This window comes from Hyperolius riggenbachi, chromosome 11 (assembly GCF_040937935.1).
Source record: "Hyperolius riggenbachi isolate aHypRig1 chromosome 11, aHypRig1.pri, whole genome shotgun sequence".
Classification (NCBI taxonomy): Eukaryota; Metazoa; Chordata; class Amphibia; order Anura; family Hyperoliidae; genus Hyperolius; species Hyperolius riggenbachi.
The window spans coordinates 7,288,297-7,303,011 of NC_090656.1; the positions used below are offsets into that span (position 1 = coordinate 7,288,297).

The 14,715-nt window shown below is 44.9% G+C and overlaps 1 protein-coding gene across 2 annotated transcripts in view; it reads right to left on the reverse strand.

The window, feature by feature from the left end:
- C11H16orf87 (chromosome 11 C16orf87 homolog) overlaps positions 1–14,715 on the reverse strand; it is a 73,872-nt gene that overhangs the window by 16,699 nt on the left and 42,458 nt on the right. For both annotated transcript variants that reach the window (XM_068259521.1, XM_068259522.1), the window contains exons 2-3: positions 8,650–8,746; positions 8,371–8,547 (exon numbers count right to left, since the gene is read on the reverse strand). In XM_068259521.1, coding sequence (XP_068115622.1) covers positions 8,371–8,547; positions 8,650–8,746 — 274 coding nt within the window. The remainder of the gene's footprint in view (positions 1–8,370; positions 8,548–8,649; positions 8,747–14,715) is intronic.

The window sequence follows — 14,715 nt, forward strand, 5'->3', positions numbered from 1 at the left end:
CAGATCATAGTCTTTTGAAAATGAAAGATCACAGATCAATTTTACCCCCTTCCATGTAGTATGAGAGCCATACCTACACAGTCTATTCTATAGAGCTGGACTCCCCATCAGACAGAAATCTTTGCAAGATGCTGAACACATTCAACAGATCAGTATCTGCAAAAGATCCGTTCCTGCAAAATGCATTCATAGTCTATGAGATCTGCAGATCCTCATACATACCTTGTTTAACAGACATTCATCTGCAGATCAGACCATCATCTGCAGATCTGAAAATCCATCCTGTTGGATCTGATCTGCAGATGAATGTCTGTTAAACAAGGTTTGTATGAGGATCTGCAGATATCATAGACTGTGAATGCAATTTGCAGGAACGGATCTTTTGCAGGAACAGATCTTTTGCAGGAACTGATGTTTTGCAGATACTGATCTGTTGAATGTGTACAGCATCTTTGTGTGCAGCATCTGGCAAAGATTTCTGTCTGATGCGGAGTTCAGCTCCATAGAATAGACTGTGTAGGTATGGCTCTCATACTACATGGAAGGGGGTAAAATTGGTCTGTGATCTTTCATTTTCCAAAGACTATGGTCTGATGTGTGTATGCGCCTTAAAGTGAACCTTAAAGGATACCACAACTGAAATGTGACATAATGAGATAGATATGTGTATGTACAGTGCTTAGCACACAGATAACTATGCTGTGTTCCTTTTTTTCTTTCTCTGCCTGAAAGAGTTAAATATCAGGTATGTAAGTGGCTGACTCAGTCCTGACTCAGACAGGAAGTGACTACAGTGTGACCCTCACTGATAAGAAATTCCCCTTTTTTACCTCTTTCTTGCTCTCAGAAGCCATTTTCTGCTAGGAAAGTGTTTTATAGTTGGAATTTCTTATCAGTGAGGGTCACACTGTAGTCACTTCCTGTCTGAGTCAGGACTGAGTCAGCCACTTGCATACCTTATATTTAACTCTTTCAGGCAGAAAAATAAAAAAAGAAACACAGCATAGTTATCTGTGTGCTAGGCACTGTACATACACATGTCTATCTCATTATGTCACATTTCAGTTGGGGTATCCTTTAAGTGATCCAAAGAAATTGAGTTTTACTCACCTGGGGCTTACCTCAGCCCCCTGCAGCTGATCGGTGCCCACGACGACTTGCTCTGATGCTCCGGGTCCCGCTGGCGGCCACTTCCGGTTTCGCCGTCAGGACCCGTCAGGCTGGGGAACGCGGCTGATACTACGCGTTCACAGCCTAAATAGCACCCCTACGCGGCCTATGCGGCCATATGGCCGCATAGGGGTGCTATTTAGGCTGGGAACGCGTAGTATCAGCCGCGTTCCCCAGCCTGACCGGTCCTGACGGCGAAACCGGAAGTGGCCGCCAGCAGGACCCGGAGCATCAGAGCGAGTCGTCGTGGGCACCGATCAGCTGCAGGGGGCTGAAGTAAGCCCCAGGTGAGTAAAACTCAATTTCTTTGGATCACTTAAGGATCACTTTAAGGAATGAATCCATGGAAACATGCCAGCCAGCCAGCCAGCCTACTCATTTGCACACTGTTTTGACAGCTATACTTCAGTAAGTAAAGAAAAACCTGAGAGTCCCCCATGAGGAGATGGGATAGTCCACCCCTATGGGGAGATATTTTTTTTTTTTAGACTGTAGATGGACTACAGTAGCGTACATTATATACTCGCGTATAAACCTAATTTTTCAGCAAAAAAAAAATGTGCTGAAATGTTACCACCTCGGCTTATATGCGAGTCAGCGGAGCAGAAGGGATGGTGGAGCTGGTTTGTTACTGTCAGAGGAGCGTAAGGATCGTGCACTAGTGATTTCTTGCCAGCTGGCCCCCTGCTGTGTCTGTGCCCCCCATCCCCTGCAACATGGTGTGCAGAGTGCGCTGCTCAAGACTATCTGTGTCCCCTGGCTTGTGGAGCAGAGCGTGCAAGCAATGTGTCAGAGGTGCAATGATCAGGGATTCTGCCTGTGTGGCAATTGCTGTCTCTCGTATCTATGACGCCATCTAGCGGTGTCTGAGACACAGCTGTATCATCCTTGGGGCACATCTGGCTACTGTGGAGGGGGCTGACTTGTACTGGGGGAACATCTGGCTACTGTGGAGGGGGCTGTACTGGGGAGGGGGCTTATACGCGAGTCAATCACTTTTTCCTGCTTTCTGAGGGAAGAGTGGGTACCTCAGCTTATACATGGGTCAGCTTATATGCGAGTATATACGGTACCTTTATAGTAAACTCCAAGGGACCAAGAAAAGTAGTTTACCACATCAGAAGTTTACTATATCAGAATTGGTGTATATTATATATATATATTGTTCTCCCCAGTGCTCCACCCGGCTAGTATTGGTGAGCACCCGGCTGTCATCGGCTCACCTCCTCCTATGCTGTAAGCAGAGTTACACACAGAAGCACCGGCCCAGCATTCTCTCATCTCGCCCCACCCGACTACTATTTCATGCCCCACCCAGCTGAAAAAAAATTATGTGGTGAATATATATATATATATATATATATATATATATATATATATATATATATATATATATATATATATATATATATATATATATATATATATATATATATATATATATATATATACACACACACACACACACACACACACACACACACACACACACACACACACACACACACAGTGGGTTGCAAAAGTATTCGGCCCCCTTGAAGTTTTCCACATTTTGTCACATTACTGCCACAAACATGCATCAATTTTATTGGAATTCCACATGAAAGACCAATACAAAGTGGTGTACATGTGAGAAGTGGATCGAAAATCATACATCATTCCAAACATTTTTTACAAATAAATAACTTCAAAGTGGGGTGTGCGTAATTATTCGGCCCCCTGAGTCAATACTTTGTAGACCCACCTTTTGCTGCAATTACAGCTGCCAGTCTTTTAGGGTATGTCTCTACCAGCTTTGCACATCTAGAGACTGAAATCCTTGCCCATTCTTCTTTGCAAAACAGCTCCAGCTCAGTCAGATTAGATGGACAGCGTTTGTGAACAGCAGTTTTCAGATCTTGCCACAGATTCTCGATTGGATATAGATCTGGACTTTGACTGGGCCATTCTAACACATAGATATGTTTTGTTTTAAACCATTCCATTGTTGCCCTGGCTTTATGTTTAGGGTCATTGTCCTGCTGGAAGGTGAACCTCTGCCCCAGTCTCAAGTCTTTTGCAGTCTCCAAGAGGTTTTCTTCCAAGTTTGCCCTGTATTTGGCTCCATCCATCTTCCCATCAACTCTGACCAGCTTCCCTGTCCCTGCTGAAGAGAAGCACCCCCAGAGCATGATGCTGCCACCACCATATTTGACAGTGGGGATGGTGTGTTCAGAGTGATGTGCAGTGTTAGTTTTCTGCCACACATAGCGTTTTGCATTTTGGCAAAAAAGTTCCATTTGGTCTCATCTGACCAGAGCACCTTCTTCCACATGTTTACTGTGTCCCCTACATGGCTTGTGGCAAACTGCAAACGGGACTTCTTATGCTTTCTGTTAACAATGCCTTTCTTCTTGCCACTCTTCCATAAAGGCCAACTTTGTACAGTGCATGACTAATAGTTGTCCTATGGACAGAGTCTCCCACCTGAGCTGTAGATCTCTGCAGCTCGTCCAGAGTCACCATGGGCCTCTTGACTGCATTTCTGATCAGCGCTCTCCTTGTTCGGCCTGTGAGTTTAGGTGGACGGCCTTGTCTTGGTAGGTTTACAGTTGTGCCATACTCCTTCCATTTCTGAATGATCACTTGAACAGTGCTCCTTGGGATGTTCAAGGCTTTGGAAATCTTTTTGTAGCCTAAGCCTGCTTTAAATTTCTCAATAACTTGATCCCTGACTTGTCTTGGACCTGTCTTGTGTGTTCTTTGGACTTCACGGTGTTGTTGCTCCCAATATTCTCTTAGACAACCTCTGAGGCCCTCACAGAGCAGCTGTATTTGTACTGACATTAGATTACACACAGGTGCACTCTATTTAGTCATTAGCACTTATCAGGAAATGTCTATAGGCAACTGACTGCACTCAGATCAAAGGGGGCCGAATAATTATGCACACACCACTTTGCAGTTATTTATTTGTAAAAAATGTTTGGAATCATGTATGATTTTCGTTCCACTTCTCATGTGTATACCACTGTGTGTTGGTCTTTCATGTTGAATTTCAATAAAATTGATTCATGTTTGTGGCAGTAATATAACAAAACGTGGAAAACTTCAAGGGGGCCGAATACTTTTGCAACCCACTGTATATATATATATATATATATATATATATATATATATATATATATATATATATATATATATATATATATATATATATATATATATACACACACACACACACACACACACACACACACATATATATATATACATATATATGTATATGTGTATATATATATATATATACACACATATACATATATACATACACACACATACATACATGCATACATTTGCTGGGATATCCAGAGGTTTAGTCCAAAACCTGTAATATCTGTCAGATTTTTGAAACCCACTGTGACAGCGACATGGGGAAAAATACATTTATAGGCAAATTTACTCTGAACAAATGTACATCTGTATACATGTGCATTTTAACATTTTTCGCCATAGTGGTGGTTTCATTCTACTCTAGGGTGGGAAGTAGTGGAGGGGTCATGGAGGACTCCTAGAGATACAGTCAAACGGAAAACAACATTGTGTATGACCAGAATGACATGCAGAGAATTTAAACAGGACAGTATCAGAGGAACGGCTGCCGGTGTCTGTGCAGGTCGTTTACCACCATGTCCGTAAAGCACCAAATTAGGGCTGCACGATTTTAGGGAAAAATTGAAATTGCGATTTTTCTCTCAGAAATTGCAATTTCGATTTTTCACGATTTTTTTCCACTGGTTGTGTGACAGAGAAAAGATTGGGGGGGGGGGGGGGGGGTCATTCTTTGCTGCCGCACACCCAGTGACTCACACAGACCCCGCCACTACTAGGCTCCGCCACCCTCATTCACTGCATTACGGTGTGTCACAGTGTGTTCAGCCTCTTCCAGCCAGATCGCAGACCCTGACCCCATACACTACAATATCTATATATATATTTATATATGTGTGTGTGTGTGTGTGTGTGTGTGTGTGTGGTGTGTGGTGTGTGGGGTGTGGGGTGTGGGGTGTGGGGTGTGTGGTGTGGGGTGTGGGGTGTGTGGTGTGTGTGTGTGTGTGTGTGTGTGTGTGTGTGTGTGTGTATATATTGTAGTGTATGGGGTCAGGGTCTGTGATCTGCGCCTCCCTCCGCATTTAGCATTGCAACATTGTTACACTCGCCGCTGCACCTTTATTAACTTTTCTGAACTCACAGCGACATCACAGGCTTCTCTGCATGATGTGTGTATATATATATACACACATCATGCAGAGAAGCCTGTGATGTCGCTGTGAGTTCAGAAAAGTTAATAAAGGTGCGGCGGCGAGTGTAACAATGGCCTCAATTCACTAAGATTTATCAAACACTTTATCAAACGTTTGATAATTTACCTCATGTGTAAAATCTAATTTTGAATTCACTAAAGTGTTAAATATTTATCAAATGTTTTATTGATAAAACGTTCAATAAATATATAACATAATATAACACCTTAGTGAATTAAAAATTCGTTTTTACCCATGAGGTAAATTATCAAACGTTTGATAAAGTGTTTGATAAAGCTTAGTGAATTGAGGCCAATGTTGCAATGCTAAATGCGGAGGGAGGCGGGGGGTGGATCCACTCAAGTCAAGCGTGCCGCCCTGTCATACATAAGCTTGCTAGTGATTGGGCAGAAGCGGCGTACAGCTCCACCTACCGCCGCTGCCGTCATATCGTTGCTAACAGGCGGTAGGCGGAGCTGTACGCAGCTTCTTCTGCCCAATCAGTAGCAAGCTTATGTATGACAGGACGGCACGCTGTGGATCCATCCCCCACCTCCCTCCGCATTCAGAACTGAATGCATTCAGGCTGGCAGAGCCGTACGGGCACTCGGGCAGGCGAAACCGCGATTCGCAAAAAACTGACGATCAGAAGATCGTCTTCTAATGGATCGCGGTTTCGATTTAAAACCGAGAAACCGTGCACCCCTACACCAAATAATGCATTAAATTAATCATAAAAAAGGCAACTATGATATAAAGAGATGGCTTCAGAAATAAATGTGAACAGATAAAAAACAAAAATTATATGTAATAAGCAAGTACTATTATTACTGACTAAACACTGAGGCCGGCACCCGCCGGGAGCAGCGCTTGTTAAGTGCTTCCTAAAGCACAAGCCCTTTGGTCAGCATTTTGGACAAATACCTGAAGCAGCTGACTGATGTATAGTCAATACGAGGCAAACTTTCTCCTTTCAGAACTTTTCCTGACGAGAGTTGGCCAGCCAAGCCCCGATGAAAGGACAAAACAACAAAAGTTTAGTGACCGCGGTATCTGAAATTCCCAGGCTCCTCAACCCGCCCAATTTTTGCCTGTTGTCCTCTCACCCTCCAACTTCAAGGACTCCAACTTCTTGTGCTGGTATGATGGGTTTTAAATGCCACAGTTCTTTTAATTTTAATTTTTCTATCTTTTCATTCATTTTTGTGCCATATGCTGTGTAAGATGGAATTCACTGTCACTATTCATTTTATTTGCTTTCAGGTGCTGGCTTTAAATGCCACAATTCTCTTAAGCTTAGAATTAATGGTGCATGTAACCAGCCCAGTTACCATTTGGATTCGGAATTTACCATGTCTCTTCATCACCAGAGTCTGCTTATGTCATGTTGAGGATTCTATTGATCTTATCAATTTAGATAGGATGCCTGGGGAAGTCTCCTCAGTAACAGTTAAAGAGGAACTCCAGTGAAAATAATTTAATATAAAAAGGTGCTTAATTTTTACAATGATTATGTATACATGATTTAGTCAGAGTTTGCTCATTGTAAAATCTTTCCTCTCCCAGATTCACATTCTGACATGTATTACATGGTGACATTGTTACTGTGGGCAGATTATGTAGCTGTTCTGGCTTTAACAGACAGCTATAAACAGCCATTTCCTGTGTGTGTCATTGTTACATTGTGGCAGTTTGCCCAGAGTACCATACGGTACCAGAGCCTCTTGTGGGAGGGGTTTCAGCACAAAATCAGTCATACAGCGCCCCCTGATGGTCTGTTTGTGAAAATCATTATATTTTTCATGTAAAAGTGGGTATCAGCTACTGATTGGGATAAAGTTCAATTCTTGGTCGGAGTTTCTCTTTAAGGCATCTAATTACATTTATGTTTGCTAAAGAATGTTTCTCCTCTGTGTGTCAGTGTATATAAGCTGTGTTTTTCAGTTCTGGTCAGGAACCAGTCCGACGAAGGATTTTTATAAGTCGAAAGCTCACTGTTTATCCATCTCTAAGTTAGCCAATAAATGGTATCATCCTGATTCAAAACTTCTTGCTTGTCCTCTCACCCTGACAGGAGGAAAATAGACAGGGCAGCGCCTGTGTGTTGCCTTTCCAGCGTTTTATTGCGGCCCTGTGTTGCCGGTTTTTGCTGCTGTATGGGCAACATTTTCATATGGCAGTGAATACCGGCAACACAGGGACTGCAATAAAACACAAGTGTTTGTGTTCAATAATAAATCACATCCCGTTATGCCTTATTGTGGTTTTTCCACAGTTGAATCTTTTACTCTACACTCTAATGCAGGAGTGGGGAACCTATGGCTCGGGAGCCAGATGTGGCTCTTTTGATGACTACATCTCACAGACAAATCAGTAGGGGTTAATTCGCTGAGCTACTCTGCTCAAGCAGCACAGATTAGTGTGGCAGAGAAAGTAATTTTTTTAAAGCAGGCACGCTACTGCTGTAGCATGCATTACTAATTTCCTCGCGCTACCCAAAAACTTGGCCCAATAGGCTGCCTGTCACTTGACAGGCAGCCGCCTATTGCGCTAAAGTGTGGGGTTCTCGTCATAGTGAATCAACCCCCAAGTCAGCAAGCTAATTGTAGAAGCTGTTAGTCGGTATTTCTCCTGTCTGACTCTAGGGGGAAATAGCTGATGTTGCTGATACCCAATAGAAGCTGAAGATGTGTCTGACTCTTCCGCTGCCCGGAGGATCAATTGTATACACATCACCATGGCAACAGGGATATGAGCCCTCTGCTGCGCATGCGTACTGTCCCAGTTTGGAACCTATTGTATGGCTCTCACGGAATTACATTTTAAAATATGTGGCGTTTATGGCTCTCAGCAAAAAAAGGTTCCTGACCCCTGATTTAATGGATAGAGGGTCTCTTGGAAGGAAGGAGTTACAAACCTCTTTCCTCTTCCTGCTTCTTGACGGATGTGGTTTTCGGCCTCCCCCTGCCTCGGCGTTCCGATTGGCTATTGGACCGCGACCTCCTCCTGTTCTCCAAGTCTCTGCTGACTGTGATGGTTATCCTCTCTCTTCTTATCCGCTCCGTGCGCCGTCTTTTAGGGTCCGATCTGTTTTCTGAACCAAAGCAAAAACTATTAACTCATGATCCGTCTGCCGCTTCCATGGGCAGGACAACATAAAAACATTAGTGAGGAAGAGGATGGAGTGGGCGGGTACCTGATGTGGGATGTACCCGCTCTGTCTGTCTGGCGTGTAGCAGCTTCCTGCTGATAAATATGTAGCCACACGGACAGGATTTGCAGGCCACAGGAACCTGGAACACAAAAGGCGTGAGAATGAGGATTGTGTCGCTCAGTCGCACATCTCTGCAGGTACAGGTAGTCCCCGGTTAACGAACGAGATAGGGATTGTAGGTTCGTTCTTAACCTGAATCTGTTCTTAAGTCGGAACATTGTGCCATCTTTGTCCCCTGTACCTCCTCTGTGCCTCCAGTGTCCCCCTGTGTCACCTCTTTCCCCTGTACCTCCTCTGTGCCTCCAGTGTCCCCTCTTCCCCCCTGTACCACCTCTGTGCCCCCCTGTGCCTCCAGTGTCCTCCTGTGTCACCTCTGCACTCCTCTGTGCCCCCGTGCCTCCCTGTGTCACCTCCTTTGTGCCCGCCTGTGCCTCCAGTGTCTCACTCTATGTCACCTCTGCCCCCTGTACTCCCTCTATGTCACCTCTGCCCTCTGTACCTCCTCTGTGCCCCCCTGTGCCTCCAGTGTCCCCCTCTACCCTCTGTACCTCCTCTGTGCCTCCCTCTGTGTCACCTCTGCACCTCCTCTGTCTCCCCCTGTGCCTCCCTCTCTGTGTCACCTCAGCCCTCTGTACCTCCTCTGTGCCCCCCCCCCCCCCCCCCCCCTCTGTTACCTCTGCCCTCTGTACCTGCTTATACAAATTTAAAAGCTGTTTTTTTCTTTGAATTTTTTTAAATCAATTTTCTCAAAAACTAAAAGTACAATTTGAAACATTTTTTTACTTGTTCCCATGGAAACACAAACCATGCTATTCGTATCGGCGGGTCGTTCTGACATAATGATTTGTATGTGTAGTACAGCTAAGAAATAAAACATTATTAGCAGAGATATGAGTCTCATATTGTCTCCAGTACAGGAAGAGTTAAGAAAACTTCACTTGTTATCTATGCAAAAGAGCTTCTCTGAGCTGTGACTTTATAAAAGTTGTGGACAGCACTGTCTTATCTAAGCACTTATCTCAACTGTCTCATTGTTTCTTCTTTATGTTTTTTTCTGCAGAGAAAAGTTCAAAGGGTCATTTATCCTGCTCTGTGAAGTCATTTAAATGCTGAGTGTAGTGTGGGAACTGCAATTATTAGAGAATGATGCAATGTTATAAAAAAAACAGCTATATACCGGAAAATAAAAAAAAGACACTATTTTCTTTGCGACTAATGTTCTATTAATTATCCGTATTACACAACCAATTTATTACATCATGAGGTTTTTTTTCGGTTCAGTGTCACTTCATCGGGACCATCAGGAATCCCACACAAGCCAGTCACTAGCAGTCATGTACAGGGGACAGCCATGTCCTAGGGCTGGTGCACACCAAGAGCGGTTCTGAGCGTTTTTGTTTTTTTTTTAAACCTTGCGGGGGGAAAACTGCTTGGTTAATGTTAGTTAATAGGATGGTGCACACCAGAGCGGTTAATTTTTTCCCCAAATGCAAACTCCGGTCCTGCAGCATTATTGCTGTTTTCTGAGGCGTTTCTGCCTCAATGTAAAGTATAGGAAAGTGGAAAACCGCTGAAAGACGCTAGATCAGAGCGGTTTGCCAGGCGTTTTTGTTACAGAACCTGTTCAGTTACAGTTTTACTGTAACAAAATATAAAATCTGCTACAAAAAAACGCTCCAAAACACGCTAGGCAGGTTAGAAAAATTGCACCAAACATGCCTAGAATCGCTCTGAAAAACCTCTTCAAAAATCGCTAGCCTTTGCAGATCTGCTAGCAGTTTTTGGTGTGGCCCCTACAGAGCTTTACAGAGAAGACCCACTCAATTCAAGCTCACTAACAAAAAATATTATTTCTGGCTTCCGTCAGGGGAATGGGGTCAGAACCTCAAAGCAGATCCAGATGTTCAGAGCTTACAACACATGTATAGACCCGATGCCAATGATCATTCAGCCAATGTACCACCTTCTCAGCAATATAAATTAGGCCCAGATTCTAGCTACATGCCATCCTTAGAGTTTTACGCTAGGTCCACAGCGGATATGCAGTGTTCTGTCACAGCGCCCGGCAAGATTTTCATACTACTCGCCATTGTGCATCCAGTCACCCACTGCCGCCATTCGGGCCATCCGCCACTGGGCTCGGGGGGACAAGAGCCGGTACATAAAATCAGTTACGGCAGATGCAGGCTCCCTTACGATGGTGAAAGACAAATGGGAGACCTACCTAGCAACAGGAAGGATTTTGATTGGTCTACCACTCCTCCATGGTGCTAGGAAGGATTTGCGCTGGACTTCTGCAATCCAATGGGAGGCCTATGCTTCTGCTGGGTCTCAGATAAATATGTTACAGAGCTCAGACGTGGTGGACCCAAATGATGGAGGAAGACACAGAAGACAGGTTGAGTAGAGCTGAACTTCTGTGGGCATCCACAGCATCTGCGGTGTCCTGAATCATTCACTCTAGTCCCTCGTCCGTTCCATTTTAAGTGGTGAGTAAAAATGGATCTTATGCTTAACATAGGATAGATTACCATATTAGCTCATACACTGGCCTAGTGTGAAGCGGCCCTTATAGAGGACCCAGTTACATCATGGTGAACCACAAGGTATTTTTAAAGGAACAAAAATAATCTAAAATCCTGCTACTTAAACAAAAAAAAGTGGTTAAATATAAATGCAGTGTTCTCCCCAGGCTTTTAGCCGGGTGCTCCACCCGGCTAGTTTTGGTGAGCACCCGGCTGTCATCGGCTGACCTCCTCCTATGCTGTAAGCAGAGAAGCGCCTGACCTGTATTTTCTCATCACGCCCCACCCGGCTACTTTTTCACACCACCCGGCTGGAAAAAAAAATTCTGAGGATAATACTGAAATGTCTATGTCCTAGTAATCCAACAGGCAGACGGCTGTTTCAGGCTTTAGTTGGCCTTCACCAGCTTTCTACAAGTTGGATTACATGGCTCTATAAAATGAATAGGCCACTGGCACGCCACACACCAGCAGTTCTGCATGGATGCCTAGATTTTAAAGGACGTAAAGGAATGATTTGCATATTCACTCACTGAGCAGAAATGATGCATCATGGGAGTTCCTGCTTGCGAGAGGCACACATCTTCCTGAGCGTTTAACAAGCAGAAGTGAGAAAGTATCACCACGTGGCCAAAAGTTTTAGCTCAAGGGTGCAAACTAATATCCCTCTGCAGTGTCTCCCCAGAATTTTTTTCCAGATGGGTGGTGTGAAAAAGTAGCCAGTAGGGTGAGATGAGAGAATGCAGGGCAGGCGCTTCTCTGCTTACAGCAGAGGAGAAGGTGAGCAGATGACAGCCGGGTGGTCACCAAAACTAGCCGGGTGGAGCACCCGCCTAAAAGAGCCTGGGGAGAACATGGCTCTGTACTTTGAACTACAAGACAGAAGCACTCTGAGTTTCAATGCTGGATTTGGCGATATTTATTCTGAGGCACTCCGAATACTCACCACAGGATGGCAATTTCTGCAGTGAAAACAGGAAGAGGCAACCACAAAAATGAAAGACTTTGAAATCAAAAATGAGGCTTAACTCAAAGATTACACAAGTTATGGACAAAAGTGAAAGCTTATTCACCCTATTATTTGCACTATGACAACGCGTTTCACAAACACATACTGCTCACTTCTCAGGTCAAATATCATAGCCTAAAAACATTAAAATGATAACAGGTGCTCAATGCTAAAATTCAGGTCATATGAATATTTTTAGGCACTGACATTACACCTGAGGAAGTTAATCGTACTTTCTCACAAAATGCGTTGCCATAGTGCAAAAAATTTTTTTCCATAACTTGTGTGTCTTTGAGGTAAGCCAACTCTTAATCGATTTAAGTGTTTTATAGTATTTTTCCTGGGCTTCTCTTCCTCCTGTGATATTCCACACCTTCCATTGGAGGGTGCCTTCCTGACAGCACTCTGCAGCTGGTAGGGTTGTCACGATAAAAATCAAATTTCAACAGCAACTAGTCTGAGTGTATTAAGTGATAAAGATGCTAATCCTGCATTCAAAACTTGCAAAACTTTTTCTGCTGTTATGGTTTGGAGTTATCACATACCTTAGGAGCACTGGCACTTTAATTGCCATTGCCTTCGGCTGGCAATACCAGGGCTGTGGAGTCGGTACAAAAATCCACCGACTCCAACTCCTCAGTTTAGGATTCCACCGACTCCGACTCCTCTAATTTGCATATTACAATCTTGTTGATTGAAAGTATGTAACATGAAATTTGTCTCTTAACTGCCAACGCTTAGGAATTTTAAAAGACAACTGAAGTGAGAAGGATATGGAGACTGCCATATTTATTCCCTTTAGTCATAGACTAAAACTAGTCCTTAGTAAGAGTACTTGTAAAAGGTACAGACCGGAACAAAGAACATCTATCAGGCCCTAGGCAATGTAACTGTGGGTACATGTAAGAATGACGTGCAGGTACTCTGCAGGGGGATAAGGAGATTGTTCCTCTATTACACATTCTTCATGCACAATCTGAACAAGGTTTATGGGTGACAGACAACACCTCTGTGTTCAATGTGCACAGCATTCTCAGTGGATTCCCTGCAGCTCTGTGGGGAGTGCATATGTAGAGTATAGTACTACTGTGTAACAAAGTAAACCTGAGACAGATGAAATTAAAGTTTTATACATACCTGGGGCTTCCTTCAGCCCCCAGTGTTCTCCCCAGGATTTTTTTCCAGCCGGGTGGCATGAAAAAGTTGCCGGGTGGGGTGGCATTGGGAAATTTTGGCGGTGTGGAAAATTAAATATGCACTAATTATGTCCTATACATGCGCCCATGTGTACGCTGGCAACCACGTGGGGCATGTGTATGGATGATGGACGCAGCCCAGAGCTAGCGGTGCACACGGACAGATAAAGTATAGGTGCGGGGGCACACTGCATATTAGGGGGATAGCGGATGCGGATACTTACAGGCTTGACAGTAGTGTCCGTGCATGATGACAGCCTCTATGCATGCCTCTGCAGACTGTCTACTTAGCCTTGGGCGCTGGTCTCGCCTCTTACTACCGCTGAGCAAATGACTGCACAAGCTCACCGGGAAGCGCGAGATCTCATGCACAGAGCTGTGCAGATTCGGGAGCAGCGTGCACGATAGCCGGCCACACTGTGATGGCAGCTGGGAACGCAGCCAGCCGGGAGGTAATTGATTTTACCAGGGCCGCCCACCTGTTTGATCCTGGGGAGAACACTGCATTGGCATATCTGTGGTTCAGGTATGCACACAACATTGATGACATCTTATTTTGAATACATTGCTACGACAGCACGTCAGTATCATCAAGTTGTGCATGTAGATTCTCACAGCTCCACTGATTCATCTGCTGCTCCAGCCATGAGATCCATAGCAGCCTGGACCTCCCCCCCCCCCCCTCCTCCCAGTGACCCAGCCATATTTCGAGTGTAACCCTGACCCCCGATTGCCCCCTCTGCCAAATGCCGGGCAGAATCCGTGCTGCAGAATCTCAGCTCAGTGAGCTGATGTGTTATGTCCCGCCCCCTCTACTCGTCTGAGTTTTTAAACAATCCCCGGCAGAGCAGAGTAGTCGGCTAACAGCAGCGTGTCCGTCCCCCGCTTGCACGTACAGGCTCTATTAGCAGAGAAGTTTTCACTCACCGCTCCTCGCCGTTCGGGTTTCCCTGCTTTGCCTGTCACCGGCTCACATCTATGTCGCAATGCAGTGGTGCCTCGAGTCGCCACTAGAGGGCATCATAGGTATGAGCCGGTGACAGGCAAGCAAGGGATACCCGAACGGCGAGGAGCGGTGAGTGAAAGCTTCCGCCGTACACTCTAATAGAGCCTGTATGTGCAGGAAAGGGACGGACATGCTATGGGTAACACCTACTTTGCTACTCTGCAGCGCTGCTCTGTGCAGATTCGGGAGCAGCGCTGGTTTTTGCTAAGTAACCCAGTGCGATAGCTGGCCACGTGGTGATGGCAGCTGGGAACGCAGCCAGCCGGGCGGTAATTGATTTTACCCGGGCGGCCCGCCCACTTGATTGATCCT